General features: G+C 45.9%; 1 protein-coding gene across 3 annotated transcripts in view; it reads right to left on the reverse strand.

Moving 5' to 3' along the window:
• LOC118386327 (receptor tyrosine-protein kinase erbB-4-like) overlaps positions 1–23,213 on the reverse strand; it is a 668,294-nt gene that overhangs the window by 325,803 nt on the left and 319,278 nt on the right. For all 3 annotated transcript variants that reach the window (XM_052522700.1, XM_052522699.1, XM_052522698.1), the window contains exon 2: positions 19,203–19,354. In XM_052522700.1, the coding sequence (XP_052378660.1) occupies positions 19,203–19,354 (152 nt within the window). The remainder of the gene's footprint in view (positions 1–19,202; positions 19,355–23,213) is intronic.

Consider the following 23,213-nt stretch of genomic DNA (forward strand, 5'->3'; position numbering starts at 1 on the left):
CACCCTATAGGGACATGGTGAAAAGTAGATAGGGTGCTGGTCAAAAGTAGTGCACTCTATAGGGAATAGGGTGCAATTTAGGACGCATTGATTGTCTAGATTAATTGGATTTCAGGGGTTCGGCTTGAAGAGGAGGTTATGGAAGAAGGAACACTACACACCCTGGTTGTCTTTATTAAGTTGGTAGAAAACACAACGAACGGCACCCATATGAGCCCTGGTCTAAAGTCGTGCACTATATGTGACCGACCGCCTAAATTCAGTCTTATGTAGCAAAATTTGAAATGGTGTTTTTTACATTGGATAAAAGTTGAGACTCAGAGTTAGAATATGGTATATCATACACTGCAGTTGAGGAACAATGGGAAAGTAATTTTGCTTTGAAAGTTGATCAACGTGGAACCCCACTTTTGAGAAACTGGCACTTGTTTTGGTACACCTATTGGAGAACTCTCCTTTGTCCACACCCATTCAACATCGTTCACACCTTCTTAAGCATTAGCCCCACCCATTTCTTTAAGGATTCACATGTCAGGCCATGTGGTAAACACACACTATATCAAATAAAATCGTATTTATTTATTTGTCACATACACAGGATACAGAAGGTGTAAACGATACACTGAAATGGTTACGTGTAAAGTAGCAATATCAAAAACAGAAAGTGTCCAGATAAAAATATTTTATAAATATTAGATGACGCTTACCTGACACACATGATGGGTCATGAAGGAAAGCTGTTGGGGCTGCCGAGTGGCGCAGCGTTCTAAGGCACTGCATCTCAGTGCTAGAGGCGTCACTACAGAAACTGGTTTGATTCCAGGCTGTATCACAACCGGTGATTAGGAGTCCCATAGGGCGGTGCAAAATTGGCCCAGCATCGTCCGGGTTAGTGCAGCAGGGATTTTGGCCCACTACTCCATACAGACCTTCTCCAGATCCTTCAGGTTTCGGGGCTGTCGATGGGCAATACGGACTTTCAGCTCCCTCCCAAGATTTTCTATTGGGTTCAGGTCTGGAGACTGGCTAGGCCACTCCAGGACCTTGAGATCCTTCTTACGGTGCCACTCCTTAGTTGCCCTGGCTGTGTGTTTCGGGTCATTGTCATGCTGGAAGACCCAGCCACGACCCATCTTCAATGCTCTTACTGAGGGAAGGAGGTTGTTGGCCAAGATCTTGCGATACATGGCCCCATCCATCCTCCCCTCAATACTTCACAGTCGTCCTGTCCCCTTGCAGAAAAGCATCCCCAAAGAATGATGTTTCCACCTCCATGCTTCACGGTTGGGATGGTGTTCTTGGTGTTGTACTCATCCTTCTTCTTCCTCCAAACACGGCGAGTGGAGTTTAGACCAAAAAGCACTATTTTTGTCTCATCAGACCACATGACCTTCTCCCATTCCTCCTCTGGATCATTCAGATGGTCATTGGCAAACTTCAGACGGGCCTGGACATGCGCTGGCTTGAGCAGGGGGACCTTGTGTGTGCTGCGGGATTTTAATCCATGACGGTGTAGTGTGTTACTAATGGTTTTCTTTGAGACTGTGGTCCCAGCTCTCTTCAGGTCATTGACCAGGTCCTGCCGTGTAGTTCTGGGCTGATCCCCCACCTTCCTCATGATCATTGATGCCCCACGAGATGAGATCTTGAATGGAGCCCCAGACCAAGGGTGATTGACCGGCATCTTGAACTTCTTCCATTTTCAAAATAATTGCGCCAACAGTTGTTGCCTTCTCACCAAGCTGCTTGCCTATTGTCCTGTAGCCCATCCCAGCCTTGTGCAGGTCTACAATTTTATCCCTGATGTCCTTACACAGCTCCCTGGTCTTGGCCATTGTGGAGAGGTTGGAGTCTGTTTGATTGAGTGTGTGGACAGGTGTCTTTTATACAGGTAACGAGTTCAAACAGGTGCAGTTAATACAGGTATTGAATGGAGAACAACAGGGCTTCTTAAAGAAAAACTAACAGGTCTGTGAGAGCCAGAATTCTTACTGGTTGGTAGGTGATCAAATACTTATGTCATGCAATAAAATGCAAATGAATTACTTAAAAATCGTACAATGTGATTTTCTGGATTTTTGTTTAAGATTCCATCTCTCACAGTTGAAGTGTACCTATGATAAAAATTACAGACCTCTACATGCTTTGTAAGTAGGAACACCTGCAAAATGGGCAGTGTATCAAATACTTGTTCTCCCCACTGTACGTAACGTTAGCTTGCAAGCAAGCAAGCTAACATTCGCTAGCTAACTAACAGTATGCTTTAACTTTAATAAAATGTATCTGAAAATGTAGCTAGACTCTTACCATATATATGGATGAACGCTTCACGGCAGACTGGTACCATTTAACTCCATTTTGTTTGTAGATACCTCTTGTTTGGCCAGCGTTGTGTCAAGTCACTCCGGTTCACACTGACCGTGGTGTGTGCAGAAAGTAGCCCTTCACTTTTTCCTACTGATCTGTTGACAGTTCCTGCTAAATTCAGGCATCAACATTGTTGAGAAACATATGAAACATTTTGTAGTTCTCGATGGCTTTCACAAACAGCGAGGTAGACAGGACTATCAAGACATACTGAACAGCTCACATTACAGACATAAGCATGTTACATGGCAGACCGATCCAAACTTATCTCCCGGATGGCCAGCCCATCCATTATCTCAGCCAATCTTGGCTCGTGCGAAGGTTCCTGACTTTTTCCGTAGCTAAACTAGCTAGGCTCATAATTTAACAATTGCATTCATATTTATGGATGGAAAACAAGTTCGTTATTAAGGCACATGAATGTTCACATGTTCCAGAAGGCAATCCTGACAAAAAAAGCATTTTGATTTAAAAAAAAAAATGTTTATGTTCAAATGCCACTCCTGTGAAGTAGTGACATGCGACATATGCATAGTTTACTGAAGAGTCACATATAGGGAATAGGGTGCCATTTGGGATGCAGATGATTGCTCTCCTCTCAACCAGCTAAGAGACATTAGAGAGGGAGAAGTTAGAGGAAAGATAAATCAAATCTAGAAAAGCCACATAATTATAAAGACAACTGAAAGTTGAAAGAGGTGGAACGCAAAGTACTGAAAAAAAGAGACGAAAAGGGAGAGAGCAAGAGGAGGTTAAAGACCAGGGTGGGGAGGGGGGTGACTGCCTGTTGCCCGGCCCCCGGCGGTAGCTATGAGTTTAGCTTGCAACAACAATGATATTAGTTTGTTGTTTTACTGAAGTTAATTTGGCCTGCATAGGTCAACGCCTCTGACCTTAACATCGCCTCGCTCCCTCATCATCCCCCCCATTTCTCCTTCTCCCCAGTCATTATTTCCGTCCACAAGTGAAATTGGCAGAGGGCTAATCAACATTTAGCTCCTCCGAGTGTGTTATTACACAGGATGTGATGGATGGTACAATTACACCCAATGTCACTTAGCTAAATGGCTATGTAATCCTAATGACTTTTTATTCAAACAATGACTAGTTAGTGTGCAAAGTGGGGAAAATAGAGGTGTGTATGTGTTTGTTTGTGTGTATGTGTGTGTGAGTGCGTGCGTGCGTATTAAACACTGAGGAAGAAAACAACAAAGGATTCTGCTGGCGTGGTTAGCTGAAGAGAGAGCAAAGCATTCCCAGAAGGGTGATACGATAATAAAATGTACGTCCCTGTTGTCATGACGAATGGAATATGGAGCCTCAATGCAAGCTGTTGTTTTCACCTTGAAATGCAACAACATCTGTGTTGAGATGAGAAAAGGAATTGATGGTGAGGGAAGTCATGGGCTGAGTGTATCTGAAATGGTACCCTATTCCCTATATCGTACATGGGCCCTGGTCAAAGGTTGTGCATTATATAGGAAATAGAGTGATTTTGAGACACTGCCATGCATACAGACCAATGGAGTGGAGAAATAAGAATATATGAATTTGATGCAATGAAGATAGTTGATGGTTTCATATATTCTCTCTCTTTTCCACTGAGACTGTCTCCCAAATTACACCGTATTCCCTATTTAGTGCACTTCTTTTGACCAGGGCGCTATGGGCTCTGGGGAAAAGTAGCTGACTTTTTAAGGAATAGGGTGCCATTTGGAACTCAGCCTAGCTCCACAACAAGACACAAGCCTCGCTCCCCTCAGTTGACTGTTGAAAACAAGGTCATACTGAAGAACTGGATCCAACCAATCATAATCCCAGCGACCAATCACGAGCCCTCGAGGAAGACACAGCAAGAAAAACAGAGGATTGTCAGTGGCTACAGTCTACTGATTACACACACACAGTCAGACGCACGCAAACACACTCAAACGCAGACACACACGACAAAACAAGATGGATCCTCCGTCACCAGCGGCGACTGCAGCCAGCCTGCTCGAGCAGGCGATCTTGAGTGTTGTAGTGCACAAGCATTCCTGATCAAATGATGCTCCGCGTCCCAGCTGTTACACCCTCCCCACCATATAATTATTCTTCATTTCCAATGTTTATCTGCTTTGTCCTTCACAGCTATTCTCAGGACATTATCTCTTCCAGCCTTTCAGATGAAACATAGGTTGCACTGATCATAGTTGTATGCACGTTGAATGCACTCCCTTACAGAGAGTATGCCAATGATATGTCATGCTAGAGAGAGAGAGAGAGAGAGAGAGAGAGAGAGAGAGAGAGAGAGAGAGAGAGAGAGAGAGAGAGAGAGACTGACATTGTCTTTAATGAGACATCCTTATTGCTCATCTAGGATCTGTTTTAGATCATAATGAATACAATAATATAGACACTTTGGATAGGGTGTACAATCCTACACTCTTTGAATACAGCCCTAGAACACAGACATGAGAGAACAGTCAAAGACAGGCGAGACTCCTCCAGTCACACATAAAAGACTGGTAGCTCAAGGTCTTGTCTGTCTTACCACATCTCTAGCATCTCCTCCTCCTCTTCCCTGACTGAACTCTCCTCCTCCTCCTCCTCTTCCCTGACTGAACTCTCCTCCTCCTCCTCCTCCTCCTCCTCTTCCCTGACTGAAATCTCCTCCTCCTCCTCTTCCCTGACTGAAATCTCCTCCTCCTCCTCTTCCCTGACTGAAATCTCCTCCTCCTCCTCTTCCATGACTGAAATCTCCTCCTCTTCCCTGACTGAAATCTCCCCCTCCTCCCTGACTGAAACTCTCCTCCTCCTCCTCATCCTCCTCTTCCCTGACTGAAATCTCCTCCTACTCCTGCTCTTCCCGACTGAAATCTCCTCCTCCTCCTCTTCCCTGACTGAAATCTCCTCCACCTCTTCCTATTGCGATGGGACAAGGACATCCCGGCCGGCCAAACCCTCCCCTAACTCAGACAATGCTGGGCCAATTGTGCGCCGACTCATGGGTCTCCCGGTCGAGGCCGGCTGCGACACAGGGTTGTTGGAAGGTGAACCTGAGCGCTCTGGAGCAGGTTTTCATCAGTGATCTCTCTGTACGTAGCTCCATTAATCTTTTCCTCGATCCTGCCTAGTCTCCAAGTCTATCTATCTATCTATCTATCTATCTATCTATCTATCTATCTATCTATCTATCTATCTATCTATCTATCTATCTATCTATCTATCTATCTATCTATCTATCTATCTCAAGACCAGCAGGGCCACAGAGAGAAAATGTATCCGTCAGTCAGCCTGGAAGATAGTTTAAAACTTGATATCACACTGTGTACTGTGCAAGATTATACACACATATACACACATGCACGTACACACACACAAGCGGAAGGTCATACAAACGCATGGACTCATTAAAGAGCACATGCATACACACAAACACAAATACACAGAAGCACACTCGCACAGACACACACCTACCATCGTTCTCCAAAATAATCATTCAGAGGGAGTAGGTGTGTCAGCGACTGTCACCATGGTAAAGAGTAAGTTATCTCCTGTCACATTTCTTGTCAATTACCTCACACCCTGGCCACACACATGCACGCACACACAAACACACACAAACTCCCATCTACCACCTACTACCCCCCCGCCTGCTGTAATGTTTTCCTGAATGGAACAGGTAAAATCAATCTAAAGCTAGTGGATAGTGGCATCAGGCTTCCCTCTGCATAGTCCTCCAACTATGTCTGTCCTGACCACCATCAGTGTCAGGTAACAGATGGAGATCCAAGAGAAAAACTTACACAGGACCCCTCAATTGCCTTCAGACCCCTTCCCACCCTCTTTCTTACCCTCTTTCATTGCGCAGGGTGGTCTCTCTCTCTCTGTCCTTATTCATGTCAAATTAAAGTGATGGAAATGATCTTGAGAGTATGCTAATTGCAATTGTCAATCCAATCTAGGCGGGCCTCAAAGACATGAGCTCCCCAACGCTTCATCAGTATTCATTAATAATGAAGGGTGCTGAGGATCAGGGGGATGTAATCTGATCTGTGTCCCAAATGGCATCCTACAACAAAGTAGTGCATTATGTAGGGAATAGGATAAACCGGCAGGCAACCTACAATCACGAACCACGCCAGGGGGACAAATAACCAGCCTGTCAAAAGTGAAGAGAAGAAGAGGAGCGATATACTGTGGGGGAGGAAGGGAGGGAAAAAGGTAGAGAGGATGGTAGAGGGGTGTTGAAGAGAGGAAGAGAGAGAAAGGAACAGAGAGAGAGAGAGAGAGAGAGAGAGAGAGAGAGAGAGAGAGAGAGAGAGAGAGAGAGAGAGAGAGAGAGAGAGAGAGAGAGAGAGAAAGAAGAGAGATAGGAACAAAGAGTAAGAGTCCTTCCCGAACGATGACTGTAGCAGGACAGATGCTGTAGGATAGGTAGAGGCTGAACAGGATGTAGCAGGACAGATGCTGTAGGATAGGTAGAGGCTGAACAGGCTGTAGCAGAACAGAGGCTGTAGGATAGGTAGAGGATGGACAGGATGTAGCAGGACAGAGGCTGTAGGATAGGTAGAGGCTGGACAGGATGTAGCAGGACAGATGCTGTAGGATAGGTAGAGGCTGAACAGGCTGTAGCAGAACAGAGGCTGTAGGATAGGTAGAGGATGGACAGGATGTAGCAGGACAGAGGCTGTAGGATAGGTAGAGGCTGGACAGGATGTAGCAGGACAGAGGCTGTAGGATAGGTAGAGGCTGGACAGGATTTAGCAGGACAGAGGCTGTAGGATAGGTAGAGGCTGAACAGGCTGTAGCAGAACAGAGACTGTAGGATAGGTAGAGGCTGAACAGGCTGTAGCAGAACAGAGGGTGTAGGATAGGTAGAGGCTGGACAGGATGTAGCAGGACAGAGGCTGTAGGATAGGTAGAGGCTGGACAGGCTGTAGCAGGACAGAAGCTATAGGATAGGTAGAGGTTGGACAGGCTGTAGCAGAACAGAGGCTGCAGGATAGGTAGAGGCTGGACAGGTTGTATCAGGACAGAGGCTGTAGGATAGGTAGAGGCTGGACAGGATGTAGCAGGACAGAGGCTGTAGGATAGGTAGAGGCTGGACAGGATGTAGCAGGACAGAGGCTGTAGGATAGGTAGAGGCTGGACAGGCTGTAGCAGCACAGAGGCTATAGGATAGGTAGAGGCTGGACAGGTTGTAGCAGGACAGAGGCTATAGGATAGGTAGAGGCTGGACAGGATGTAGCAGGACAGAGGCTGTAGGATAGGTAGAGGCTGGACAGGATGTAGCAGGACAGAGGCTGTAGGATAGGTAGAGGCTGGACAGGCTGTAGCAGCACAGAGGCTATAGGATAGGTAGAGGCTGGACAGGCTGTAGCAGCACAGACACTGTAGGATCGGTAGAGGCTGGACAGGCTGTAGCAGGACAGGGGCTGTAGGATAGGCAGAGGCTGGACAGGATGTAGCAGGACAGAGGCTGTAGGATAGGTAGAGGAAGGGCAGGATGTAGCAGGACAGAGAATGCAGATAGGTAGAGGATGGACAGGATGTAGCAGGACAGAGGGTGTAGGATAGGTAGAGGCTGGACAGGATGTAGCAGGACAGAGGGTGTAGGATAGGTAGAGGATGGACAGGATGTAGCAGGACAGAGAATGCAGATAGGTAGAGGATGGACAGGATGTAGCAGGACAGAGAATGCAGATAGGTAGAGGCTGAACAGGCTGTAGCAGAACAGAGGCTGCAGGATAGGTAGAGGCTGGACAGGATGTAGCAGGACAGAGGCTGTAGGATAGGTAGAGGCTGGACAGGATGTAGCAGGACAGAGGCTGTAGGATAGGTAGAGGCTGGACAGGCTGTAGCAGGACAGGGACTGTAGGATAGGTAGAGGCTGGACAGGATGTAGCAGGACAGAGGCTGCAGATAGGTAGAGGATGGACAGGATGTAGCAGGACAGAGGCTGTAGGATAGGTAGAGGAAGGACAGGATGTAGCAGGACAGAGAATGCAGATAGGTAGAGGATGGACAGGATGTAGCAGGACAGAGGGTGTAGGATAGGTAGAGGCTGGACAGGATGTAGCAGGACAGAGGGTGTAGGATAGGTAGAGGATGGACAGGATGTAGCAGGACAGAGAATGCAGATAGGTAGAGGATGGACAGGATGTAGCAGGAAAGAGAATGCAGATAGGTAGAGGATGGACAGGATGTAGCAGGACAGAGGCTGTAGGATAGATAGAGGTTGGACAGAATGTAGCAGGACAGAGGCTATAGGATAGGTAGAGGATGGACAGGATGTAGCAGGACAGAGGCTGCAGATAGGTAGAGGCTGGACAGGCTGTAGCAGAACAGAGGCTGTATGATAGGTAGAGGCTGGACAGGCTGTAGCAGGACAGAGGTAGTAGGATAGGTAGAGGATGGAAAGGATGTAGCAGGACAGAGGCTGCAGATAGATAGAGGAGGGACAGAATGTAGCAGGACAGAGGCTGCAGATAGGTAGAGGATGGACAGGCTGTAGCAGGACAGAGGCTGTAGGATAGGTAGAGGATGGAAAGGATGTAGCAGGACAGAGGCTGCAGATAGGTAGAGGAGGGACATGATGTAGCAGGACAGAGGCTGTAGGATAGGTAGAGGATGGAAAGGATGTAGCAGGACAGAGGCTGCAGATAGGTAGAGGAGGGACAGGATGTAGCAGGACAGAGGCTGCAGATAGGTAGAGGCTGGACAGGCTGTAGCAGAACAGAGGCTGTATGATAGGTAGAGGCTGGACAGGCTGTAGCAGGACAGAGGCTGTAGGATAGGTAGAGGATGGAAAGGATGTAGCAGGACAGAGGCTGCAGATAGGTAGAGGAGGGACAGGATGTAGCAGGACAGAGGCTGTAGGATAGGTAGAGGATGGAAAGGATGTAGCAGGACAGAGGCTGCAGATAGGTAGAGGAGGGACAGGATGTAGCAGGACAGAGGCTGCAGATAGGTAGAGGATGGACAGGATGTAGCAGGACAGAGGCTGCAGATAGGTAGAGGCTGGACAGGCTGTAGCAGAACAGAGGCTGTATGATAGGTAGAGGCTGGACAGGCTGTAGCAGGACAGAGGCTGTAGGATAGGTAGAGGATGGAAAGGATGTAGCAGGACAGAGGCTGCAGATAGGTAGAGGAGGGACAGGATGTAGCAGGACAGAGGCTGCAGATAGGTAGAGGATGGACAGGATGTAGCAGGACAGAGGCTGTAGGATAGGTAGAGGATGGACAGGATGTATCAGGACAGAGGCTGTATGATAGGTAGAGGATGGACAGGATGTAGCAGGACAGAGGCTGCAGATAGGTAGAGGAGGGACAGGATGTAGCAGGACAGAGGCTGCAGATAGGTAGAGGAGGGACAGGATGTAGCAGGACAGAGGCTGCAGATAGGTAGAGGATGGACAGGATGTAGCAGGACAGAGGCTGTAGGATAGGTAGAGGATGGACAGGATGTATCAGGACAGAGGCTGCAGATAGGTAGAGGATGGACAGGATGTAGCAGGACAGAGGCTGTAGGATAGGTAGAGGATGGACAGGATGTATCAGGACAGAGGCTGCAGATAGGTAGAGGAGGGACAGGATGTAGCAGGACAGAGGCTGTAGGATAGGTAGAGGATGGAAAGGATGTAGCAGGACAGAGGCTGCAGATAGGTAGAGGAGGGACAGGATGTAGCAGGACAGAGGCTGCAGATAGGTAGAGGATGGACAGGATGTAGCAGGACAGAGGCTGCAGATAGGTAGAGGCTGGACAGGCTGTAGCAGAACAGAGGCTGTATGATAGGTAGAGGCTGGACAGGCTGTAGCAGGACAGAGGCTGTAGGATAGGTAGAGGATGGAAAGGATGTAGCAGGACAGAGGCTGCAGATAGGTAGAGGAGGGACAGGATGTAGCAGGACAGAGGCTGTAGATAGGTAGAGGAGGGACAGGATGTAGCAGGACAGAGGCTGCAGATAGGTAGAGGATGGACAGGATGTAGCAGGACAGAGGCTGCAGATAGGTAGAGGAGGGACAGGATGTAGCAGGACAGAGGCTGCAGATAGGTGGAGGATGGACAGGATGTAGCAGGACAGAGGCTGTAGGATAGGTAGAGGATGGACAGGATGTATCAGGACAGAGGCTGTATGATAGGTAGAGGAGGGACAGGATGTAGCAGGACAGAGGCTGCAGATAGGTAGAGGATGGACAGGATGTAGCAGGACAGAGGCTGTAGGATAGGTAGAGGATGGACAGGATGTAGCAGGACAGAGGCTGCAGATAGGTAGAGGAGGGACAGGATGTAGCAGGACAGAGGCTGCAGATAGGTAGAGGACGGACAGGCAGAGAAAGAGGATGACCCACAAAATAAGAGGTGGAGGGTGAGTCAGAAATAAAGTTTAGGTCAAAGTCTCTAACCATGAGTCTCATTCTTACCATGTCCCTATTTGGATGCAGAGTGGAAGGAGTCTGCTGTCATTAATGCAGACAGCTCCTCCTATCATGAGTTCAGTCAACTGGCTGGGGACAGACTACTTTAAATGTCTCCTCTGCTTCTCTGTGTTCTCCAGGCTCATTAACCCCTATTTGACCTTTGTCCTCTAGAGCGCACAGGGTCAGGATAACACTAGGGGGCTGACTGTTACTCTAATGGCCACTTATGAAGTTGTCTAAATTTGCCCAACCCAATCAGCCCAGTCTCCTCATATATATAGAACACTAATATTCACTTAACTACTTTTCAAATGTCTAATGTCTATGTAGTTATGTTTTAATTTGAGTTGCCTAGTGTTTGACATGGGGCCATAAAGGCATTATGTGCTACTGGGTGTTACAACACAGAAGATTTCTATATCGGCAAACACCAAAAGATGCATTTGGTAAGTGGAAACGTGGTCCTGTAGACTACAAACAACCCCAGTTGTAGAACTTAAATGACTAGCACCAACCTCCTCTGTAGTGACTACAGAAACCGCAACATGATCACCATTATCTTTAGCAATCTTTAGCATGACACTGGTACTGACACTGTACTGACCAAAACATGTAACTTGATCCTATAGCGATCTAACTGGTATATTTCCATCTGGTTTATATCATAATGACATTGTTATCTAGACGCTAAGTGATCACTTTAGATTGCAGGCATCAAAGGGCTATAACTAGAGCATGGTCCCTTTTTAGAAGAGCCTGTAGCAGACTACTTCAGTCTGAAGGCAAAAAAAAAGGCAGGGGAGGGAGAAAGAGAGAGAGAGAGAGGGAGAGAGAGAGAGATGGCAATATAAGGACAGAGCGAGAGTCCGGGGGAGAGAGAACTGTAGAGAGAGAAAGAGAGATAGCATTAAAAGGGGACTCAGACAGTGGTCTTCTACAGTACTTACAACACGGCACCATGGCAACACAACATCTACTACATCCTATTTCTTGTCTGACCCCAACCCCCCACCTCTGCCTGCCCGCCCGTCTCTCCCAGTGTTTAATCGTCAAGCTAATGATGTGAAACATAATGGGAATATTTCCATTTTCCATTTGTAAATGATATTGGTATAATTAACACTATGGGCTGCATCCCAAATAGTGGCCTATTCCTTTTATAGAGCACTAGTTTTGAACAGTGTCCATAGTCTTTGGTCAAAAGTAATGCACTTCTTTTCACTCCATTTAACACTAGATACACAAGGCAGGAAGCCACTATTTGCCCGGCAGGGAACTGATAGGCTGGAGGAGTAAGATGGCTTTGTGCTGGAAGGAGGTCTGTCTATAGATTCATTCATAGGAAATTGTGTAAAGCATGAAGGTATAATTCTTCATTATTGTTATACGCATGTATGAGCCTTCATCATGTCTTGCTATGAGGCTTACAACATGTTATGGTAGTGACTCAAGCAAGCTCCTCTTGTAGATGGACAGGAAACATAACGTGGCAGAGTTGTAGTGGTTACAAGGGGACAGTGACATCAGGGTCAGGGAATGGTGAAGGCCTTCTCAGGTGGATTACTGGACGACCTCATCTCATACGCACACAACTGAATTAAGGGAAAATAGAAAGTAAGAGGGCTAAGTGTTACCTATCTGTGAACCATCATGTGGAAATGAAATGCATGTGCTGCAAGCTTGCATTTGTGTGCGAGAAACACACATTCACAAATAAGTCAGATTTAATACACAGAAGAAAAAATAGACACAGAAAAAAGACGATCTTGGGGAAGAATTCCAGTTATTAATCTTATTGCTGGGTCTCGATTCATCAGCAGTATGGAGGCAGTTTAGAAGATGGACTCTATTTACTGCTAAAGCTGTTCTGGTAGTTTGGGATGTGACCATTAATCTCTTGCTATTTTAAAAATGTGGCAAAGCACAAGCATCACTTTCAATCACCCAGGACATTGCCAGCCACACCACCCAGACCACTAGACAGCCAGACAGAAAGGAAAGAAGCTTCTAGCTAGGTTTTCCTTTACTCCTCTCCCCCTCTTTAAGGTGAAGTTTTCCTCCACCTCTTCTGCCCGAGGGACGGCATATTATTAATGTGTTTTAAAATAATAATGTGCTTAAAAACCCAAAAATACACAGCACCTTGCCCTCCTCCCTGCTCCCTTGTTGCTTGGCACCCTGTGTTCCTAATTAGCATGTCCAATTAACCCTCGTTAATTGTGAAGCCTTAAGATTCTGGAGGACCTGGCATGTGCACAGAGCCACATGGGACCATTTTGTAAATGAGCAGCAACCAGCCTCCTGTTATATGTTCAGGTAAGGAAGTAGCAGTTTGTACTAGCAAGCGCTTGTAACCAAGGGCCTAAACCCCATCACCACCTGGCTCTATGTTCATTCCCTTATGAGTTCTATAACAGCAAGCTGGAACAAAATAAAAGCTGATTATTCGGAGTAGGATTGTAAGATTTCAGCAGAGTTGAACAATAGTTCAATACTCCCTTCAGCATCACTTTCTGCTTCCTCTCTTACCCACAACCCCTCACAGTGTCCCATGGTCCTATTTCCTCTGCAGGGGGCCAATGGAACCACTGGACTGCTTCCCTCCACTGCACGCCACACTATGGAGTTTGGTTTTTTGCCGCGGGGGGTAAGGAGATATATTTGTCGACATTGTTTGTTTTGGGGAACACAGAAGGGCATAAATGCCTCAGTTTTGTTTTGTTATGTACAACTGCCTATGTTATGCATTGTTGTATTCTAGAGACTACACAGCTGCATGGCTTTTACAGAACAGGAAGAATGTTTCAACAAAAGTTGATATGAATGGCTCACTTTTAGTAATAAAGAAAAGCTGACTGTTTTGATACCTAAAAGTAGATCATAACATAATTACTGGCCCCAAATATAAACAATGCTGACTTACACAGTCAAATAATTAGTTTTAAAACAAACTAAGACTCAGATTAAAAAAGGATTCAAGCAATTCATCAAAGTCATTTTGACTATGGGTGTTATATTTATTTCTGAATCGTAACACCTAGACCCGGTAAACTTGATGAGGTGTCTCTACGTCTAAATATCGATCAGGTAATCAATGTTAAATACATTGATACAAAGTCCTCTGTGGCCTCTGGTCTTACAGGAGATTGTGTTTCCTTCTACTAGGTTAAAGCACCACCTCATAAAGTGCTTGGGGGTTCAGACAACCACCCAGCCAAACCACCCCATTACAACACACACAATCATGCAGTCAGCAGCACACAGCACATATCCAACATTTGAATTCAGCTGCAATCTGCATTCAGAATGACTGAGTTGGGAGGATTTAGATATGAGACTTCCTTAAACATCTACCTAACATCTACCTTAAACAACTACCTTAAACAACCTTAAACATCTAAACTGGAACAACAATTTTTGTAACTGGTGCGATAAGTGATTGGTAAGTAAGTGATTGGAATAGTTTCAAAATATTTATGCCATTTGGGCTCCCGAGTGGCGCAGCGGTCTAAGGCACTGCATCTCAGTGCTTGAGGAGTCACTACAGACACCCTGGTTTGAATCCAGGCTGTATCACAACCGGCCGTGATTGGGAGTCCAATAGGGCGCCACACAGTTGACCCAGTGTTGTCTGGGTTTGGCCGGTGTAGGCCGTCATTGTAAATAAGAATTTGTTCTTAACTGACTTGCCTAGTTAAATAAACAAAATCACATTTATTTTTAATTTGTTTTATTTCACCTTTATTTAAACAGGTAGGCTAGTTGAGAACAAGTTCTCATTTGCAACTGCGACCTGGCCAAGATAAAGCAGGACAGACAACACAGAGTTACACATGGAGTAAACAATTAACAAGTCAATAACACAGTAGAAAAAAGGGGAGTCTATATACAATGTGTGCAAAAGGCATGAGGAGGTAGGCGAATAATTACAATTTTGCAGATTAACACTGGAGTGATAAATGATCAGATGGTCATGTACAGGTAGAGATATTGGTGTGCAAAAGAGCAGAAAAGTAAAAAAATAAAAACAGTGTGGGGATGAGGTAGGTGAAAATGGGTGGACTATTTACCAATAGACTATATACAGCTGCAGCGATCGGTTAGCTGCTCAGATAGCTGATGTTTGAAGTTGGTGAGGGAGATGAAAGTCTCCAACTTCAGCGATTTTTGCAATTCATTCCAGTCACAGGCAGCAGAGTACTGGAACGAAAGGCGGCCAAATGAGGTGTTGGCTTTAGGGATGATCAGTGAGATACACCTGCTGGAGCGCGTGCTACGGACGGGTGTTGCCATCGTGACCAGTGAACTGAGAGAAGGCGGAGGTCTATAAGACCTAGCATGGACTTATAGATGACCTGGAGCCAGTGGGTCTGGCGACGAATATGTAGCGAGGGCCAGCCGACTAGAGCATACAAGTCGCAGTGGTGGGTGGTATAAGGTGCTTTAGTGATAAAACGGATGGCACTGTGATAAACTGCATCCAGTTTGCTGAGTAGAGTGTTGGAAGCAATTTTGTAGATGACATCGCCGAAGTCGAGGATCGGTAGGATAGTCAGTTTTACTAGGGTAGAGCTTGGCGGCGTGAGTGAAGGAGGCTTTGTTGCGGAATAGAAAGCCGACTCTTGATTTAATTTTCGATTGGAGATGTTTGATATGAGTCTGGAAGGAGAGTTTGCAGTCTAGCCAGACACCTAGGTACTTATAGATGTCCACATATTCAAGGCCGGAACCACCCAGGGTGGTGATGCTAGTCGGGCATGCGGGTGCAGGCAGCAATCGGTTGAAAAGCATGCATTTGGTTTTACTAGCGTTTAAGAGCAGTTGGAGGCCACGGAAGGAGTGTTGTATGGCATTGAAGCTCGTTTGGAGGTTAGATAACACAATGTCCAATGACGGGCCAAAAGTATATAGAATGGTGTCGTCTGCGTAGAGGTGGATCAGGGAATCGCCCGCAGCAAGAGCAACATCATTGATATATACAGAGAAAAGAGTCGGCACGAGAATTGAACCCTGTGGCACCCCCATAGAGACTGCCAGAGGACCGGACAGCATGCCCTCCGATTTGACACACTGAACTCTGTCTGCAAAGTAATTGGTGAACCAGGCAAGGCAGTCATCCGAAAAACCGAGGATACTGAGTCTGCTGATAAGAATATGGTGATTTACAGAGTCGAAAGCCTTGGCAAGGTCGATGAAGACGGCTGCACAGTACTGTCTTTTATCGATGGCGGTTATGATGTCGTTTAGTACCTTGAGTGTGGCTGAGGTGCACCCGTGACCGGCTCGGAAACCAGATTACACAGCGGAGAAGGTACGGTGTTATTCGAGATAGTCAGTGACCTGTTTGTTGACTTGGCTTTCGAAGATCTTAGATAGGCAGGGCAGGATGGATATAGGTCTGTAACAGTTTGGGTCCAGGGTGTCTCCCTCTTTGAAGAGGGGGAGGACTGCGGCAGCTTTCCAATCCTTGGGGATCTCAGACGATATGAAAGAGAGGTTGAACAGGCTGGTAATAGGGGTTGCGACAATGGCGGCGGATAGTTTCAGAAATAGAGGGTCCAGATTGTCAAGCCCAGCTGATTTATACGTGTCCAGGTTTTGCAGCTCTTTCAGAACATCTGTTATCTGGATTTGGGTAAAGGAGAACCTGGAGAGGCTTGGGCGAGGAGCTGCGGGAGGGGCGGAGCTGTTGGCCGAGGTTGGAGTAGCCAGGCGGAAGGCATGGCCAGCCGTTGAGAAATGCTTGTTGAAGTTTTCGATACTCATGGATTTATCGGTGGTGACCGTGTTACCTAGCCTCAGTGCAGTGGGCAGCTGGGAGGAGGTGCTCTTGTTCTCCATGGACTTCACAGTGTCCCAGAACTTTTTGGAGTTGGAGCTACAGGATGCAAACTTCTGCCTGAAGAAGCTGGCCTTAGCTTTCCTGACTGACTGCGTGTATTGGTTCCTGACTTCCCTGAACAGTTGCATATCGCGGGGACTATTCGATACTATTGCAGTCCGCCACAGGATGTTTTTGTGCTGGACGAGGGCAGTCAGGTCTGGAGTGAACCAAGGGCTGTATCTGTTCTTAGTTCTGCATTTTTTGAACGGCGCATGCTTATCTAAAATGGTGAGGAAGTTACTTTTAAAGAATGACCAGGCATCCTCAACTGACGGGATGAGGTCAATGTCCTTCCAGGATACCCGGGCCAGGTCGATTAGAAAGGCCTGTTCACAGAAGTGTTTTAGGGAGCGTTTGACAGCGATGAGGGGTGGTCGTTTGACTGCGGCTCCATAGCGGATACAGGCAATGAGGCAGTGATCGCTGAGATCCTGGTTGAAGACAGCGGAGGTGTATTTGGAGGGCCAGTTGGTCAGGATGACGTCTATGAGGGTGCCCTTGCTTACAGAGTTGGGGTTGTACCTGGTAGGTTCCTTGATGATTTGTGTGAGATTGAGGGCATCTAGCTTAGATTGTAGGACTGCCCGGGGTGTTAAGCATATCCCAGTTTAGGTCACCTAACAGAACAAACTCTGAAGCTAGATGGGGGGCGATCAATTCACAAATGGTGTCCAGGGCACAGCTGGGAGCTGAGGGGGGTCGGTAGCTGGCGGCAACAGCGAGAGACTTATTTCTGGAGAGAGTGATTTTCAAAATTAGTAGTTCGAACTGTTTGAGTATGGACCTGGAAAGTATGACATTACTTTGCAGGCTATCTCTGCAGTAGACTGCAACTCCTCCCCCTTTGGCAGTTCTATCTTGACGGAAGATGTTATAGTTGGGTATGGAAATCTCTGAATTTTTGGTGGCCTTCCTGAGCCAGGATTCAGACACGGCAAGGACATCAGGGTGAGCAGAGTGTGCTAAAGCAGTGAGTAAAACAAACTTAGGGAGGAGGCTTCTGATGTTGACATGCATGAAACCAAGGCTTTTTCGATCACAGAGGTCAACAAATGAGAGTAGCATACGATGAATTAACCAATCAATGTACATGCAAAAACGAAGATATTGAAATAAACAATTGTTCAAATCAACCTGCAATAGAGCATTGGAAATAACGATACGTGTGCTTTTGGTTCAATACTGGTTATTAACACCAACACTGGGGTCATTTTACACCGCTGACTGTTCATTTAACTCTTCAATCAAATCTATAAATGTTCCACTGAAAAATCAACACTAGTTAACACTGGCCAATTTGCAGGGTGCTATGAAAAGGACACGTTTCAGGAACATTCAAGAATTCTGAAGAACCATAGTACCATGTCAAGAAACCCACTCTTAATTTAAGTTTCTTTATGGGGAAAGAGTTCTCCTAGGAACTTTAAGAGCTGAGGAAGAACCATTTAAGAAGCAGCATTTTGTTCAGTGTATGTAATAAGTTGAGAACGTGCTAACCGGTGGTGATGTGGGAGATGTGCTTGAGAGGTAGGGGCAGGAGAGATCATCTATAGCCAGTTGAACATACTGAATGATGTGTGTGCGCCTGTGTGTGTGTGTGTTGGGTCAAGTAAGTGATTACACCACTGGTCCCTCATCTAACCTACAAGCACTCCACCTCCCTCTCCACCAATCCAATCCCAACCAATCCCAAACATTTAATTATGATTCATTCTACATCTCTGAAACATCTCTAATCAAATATGATATGGATTGTGTTGAATCAGAGATAATTAATCATGTCATCAAAATTTTATGATGTCTCCCACCAAGCAGAAGAGAACATGGAGACAATCAGTTTTTGGTACTTAGAGATCAGAGCTGCAGAGGACGAGGGTCTGATTATTACAGACAGCCTAGCTGATTGGTAAGAGGAGGAGTAAAACAATATCTGACCAACAAGATTGAATGGACAATGGCTGGTTGCAAAGTTGATTGAACAGACACTGATATGTTCAACTACGTGATTCCAGAACATTTCCTATGTGTGATTCCAAAACACTTCCAGGTGTGATTCCAGAACATTTCCTATGTGTGATTCCAGAACACTTCCAGGTGTGATTCCAGAACATTTCCTATGTGTGATTCCAAAACACTTCCAGGTGTGATTCCAGAACATTTCCTATGTGTGATTCCAGAACATTTCCTATGTGTGATTCCAGAACACTTCCAGGTGTGATTCCAGAACATTTCCTATGTGTGATTCCAAAACACTTCCAGGTGTGATTCCAGAACATTTCCTATGTGTGATTCCAAAACACTTCCAGGTGTGATTCCAGAACATTTCCTATGTGTGATTCCAGAACACTTCCAGGTGTGATTCCAGAACATTTCCTATGTGTGATTCCAGAACATTTCCTATGTGTGATTCCAGAACACTTCCAGGTGTGATTCCAGAACATTTCCTATGTGTGATTCCAAAACACTTCCAGGTGTGATTCCAGAACATTTCCTATGTGTGATTCTAGAAGTCATTCTAAGAAGGGATGGTAGTGTCAGGTCTTACCCTGAGGAAGGAGAGGTCTCTGGAGCGGTCGATGCTGGTGATCTCCAGGTTACCCATGACAACCTCACAGTTCTCGTAGTACTTTCTCAAGGTGCGGTACTGCTGCTCCAGGTCCGACAGAGTACTCAGCTTGTTCTCTGTGCCCGCGCATACTGCAGAGAGAGGGGGAGGTATATTAGATATACATGTTTTACAGAGTAAGTGATGATCGTGATCCATCCAAAACATTGAAATAAGACTTTACTCTGTAAAGAAATAAAGATAAAAGGAAGTCAGTGTATTTATTAGTTCCACCAACATGTGTATGGTCTGTGATGCCAATGAGAACACAGACATTTTCTACATCTAGAATCTGGTGTTTTATTAGCATTTGGCTACATTCATCACTACACATCATCATTTGGCTACATTCATCACTACACATCATCATTTGGCTACATTCATCACTACACATCATCATTTGGCTACATTCATCACTACACATCATCATTTGGCTACATTCATCACTACACATCATCATTTGGCTACATTCATCACTACACATCATCATTTGGCTACATTCATCACTACACATCATCATTTGGCTACATTCATCACTACACATCATCATTTGGCTACATTCATCACTACACATCATCATTTGGCTACATTCATCACTACACATCATCATTTGGCTACATTCATCACTACACATCATCATTTGGCTACATTCATCACTACACATCATCATTTGGCTACATTCATCACTACACATCATCATTTGGCTACATTCATCACTACACATCATCATTTGGCTACATTCATCACTACACATCATCATTTGGCTACATTCATCACTACACATCATCATTTGGCTACATTCATCACTACACATCATCATTTGGCTACATTCATCACTACACATCATCATTTGGCTACATTCATCACTACACATCATCATTTGGCACATCACATACGGTGACAAAGATCTTGGCTTTACACTACATGTCAGTCCTTGGCTAGTGAGCTGTGAGATACAGATGCTCTGTGGTTGGTGGGTCCAGCGTGGTAGGACTACTGAAGAGTGAGTGAGTGAGTGAGTGAGTGAGTGAGTGAGTGAGTGAGTGAGTGAGTGAGTGAGTGAGTGAGCAGAGGACCCGTGGGCAGATGAGTCCCTGTTAGCGTATGGCCAAGCTACTGAGTAGACTCCTGCTGCATAATTAAAGCCTGTCTTTTCCACCCATCGAACACCTTTTACCCCCACTATGACAGGAGACATCTGCCCTGTCAGCTGCTGCTGCTGACAGGATAGCCCAAAACACACTGACATATCAATTAAATCAAAACAAAGCACACAGACTTAAAAATAAAATGTGCACAGGCGTACGCACACGAGCACGAACACACGCACACACACACACACACACACAAAGTGGGCTTGAGTGGTGCTTCGTCCATCAGTATAGGCAGTGATTCTAAGCAAACATCTAATACTGACCTTCCCTGTCACGCAATAACAAGAATCACAACAAGCTTGTCCAGTACTCAAGGTCATTTAAAAACAAGCAGAGTAATGATTATTGCATTCAGAGCGGCGTAAAAGGTTTGTTACGTAAACGTTTGCTATATTTAACATCAATAATATATTCACATGGCTCTCTGGTCTACCCCGCTATATAGAGAGAGATTGACAAAAAGAGAGTCCCCAATGGCACTGTTTTCCCTATGTAGTGCACTACTTTTCACAGCGCCTTATGGGCTCTGGTCAAAGGTTGTGCACTATAGGGAATGGGGTACCATTTGGGATGCAGTCAGATACACTGCCTTCTCCCACATGACCAGTAAATCCCAACCATGTTGACAATGTGGGCTGTTTCCAGCCACTTCACAGTTGACAGGGGGAGCCATCGCCTTGATAGGGGTGACAGAATCCTCCCACAGTGTTGGCACACAGTCACCCATGAAGTACCACCCAACAGCACAGGAAAACAGACACACCTGTCTTCTTTAAACACAAACGCCTGTCTCCTCCAAGACAGCTCCCCTCAAAAATCTTACCTCCATTTTACGTACCATTCTGAAAACCGTGTTCCTTTTCTCTCTCTGTCTGTCTCTCTCTGCCTCACACTTTCTTCCCTCAGAGAAATACAAGGAAGGCATCTTCTACTCCTTCCTAAACTAAACTCATATCCCCCTTTTTTGTGTTAGTAGTTCTCCAAGCCCAACTTTCATTCTATTTCCTATTTATTTCCCCTCCATTACCCTTCAGAAAATGGATGGATGAGGAACAGAAAAATCTGCTTGAAGGCAACATCAGGCTATAAAGACAAATGAGATTTTGTTCAAACAATTCCTCCTAACATGATATTAGATTACAGGAGGCCGAGGGAGCATACAGATCTAACAGGAGAGTGAAATGATATATCCCAAATGGCACCCTATTCCCCATTGGTCTTTGATCAAAAGTAATGCACTACATAAGAATTAGGATGCTATTTGGGACATACCCAAAGCGAATGGGGAGCAGTTATCAAGAAGAAATAGCATGCAGGTCAGGTGTGATGTGATGAGCCTGGGTGTTTTCAATAACGGTTAGCATGAGCATACAGAAAGGCTGGAGGAGGGAGGGAGGCGGACGGTGGGAGGTGTGTGTGGGGGGTTTCCAGGTAATAAACAGTTATTATGCCCTGAGGGCACCATGAAGAGATTAAAGGGGTATTGTGGGATGTGCAGGGTGTGTTCAAAATTATATACTATGCCCTACAGAGCACTACTTTTGACAAGGGCCAATAGGACTTTAGTAAAAAGCAGTGCACGATGTAGGGAATAGGGTGCCATTTGAGATGCAAGCACAGTTTCCCAGTGAAAAGGACAGTTTATCATCAGCCACTGAAAACGAAACCTCCATATGCTTCAATAAGCTCCCTGACTACCCGATAAGACACACACACATCGCTTCAATAAGCTCCCTGACTACCCGATAAGACACACACACATCGCTTCAATAAGCTCCCTGACTACCCGATAAGACACACACACATCGCTTCAATAAGCTCCCTGACAACCCGATAAGACACACACACATCGCTTCAATAAGCTCCCTGACTACCCGATAAGACACACACACATCGCTTCAATAAGCTCCCTGACTACCCGATAAGACACACACACATCGCTTCAATAAGCTCCCTGACTACCCGATAAGACACACACACATCGCTTCAATAAGCTCCCTGACTACCCGATAAGACACACACACATCGCTTCAATAAGCTCCCTGACTACCCGATAAGACACACACACATCGCTTCAATAAGCTCCCTGACTACCCGATAAGACACACACACATCGCTTCAATAAGCTCCCTGACTACCCGATAAGACACACACACATCGCTTCAATAAGCTCCCTGACTACCCGATAAGACACACACACACGCTTCAATAAGCTCCCTGACTACCCGATAAGACACACACACATCGCTTCAATAAGCTCCCTGACTACCCGATAAGACACACACACATCGCTTCAATAAGCTCCCTGACTACCCGATAAGACACACACACATCGCTTCAATAAGCTCCTGACTACCCGATAAGACACACACACATCGCTTCAATAAGCTCCCTGACTACCCGATAAGACACACACACATCGCTTCAATAAGCTCCCTGACTACCCGATAAGACACACACACATCGCTTCAATAAGCTCCCTGACTACCCGATAAGACACACACACATCGCTTCAATAAGCTCCCTGACTACCCGATAAGACACACACACATCGCTTCAATAAGCTCCCTGACTACCCGATAAGACACACACACATCGCTTCAATAAGCTCCCTGACTACCCGATAAGACACACACACATCGCTTCAATAAGCTCCCTGACTACCCGATAAGACACACACACATCGCTTCAATAAGCTCCCTGACTACCCGATAAGACACACACACATCGCTTCAATAAGCTCCCTGACTACCCGATAAGACACACACACATGGTAATGACTGAGTTATCAGTGATC

Source organism: Oncorhynchus keta, chromosome 7 (assembly GCF_023373465.1).
Source record: "Oncorhynchus keta strain PuntledgeMale-10-30-2019 chromosome 7, Oket_V2, whole genome shotgun sequence".
Taxonomy (NCBI): domain Eukaryota; kingdom Metazoa; phylum Chordata; class Actinopteri; order Salmoniformes; family Salmonidae; genus Oncorhynchus; species Oncorhynchus keta.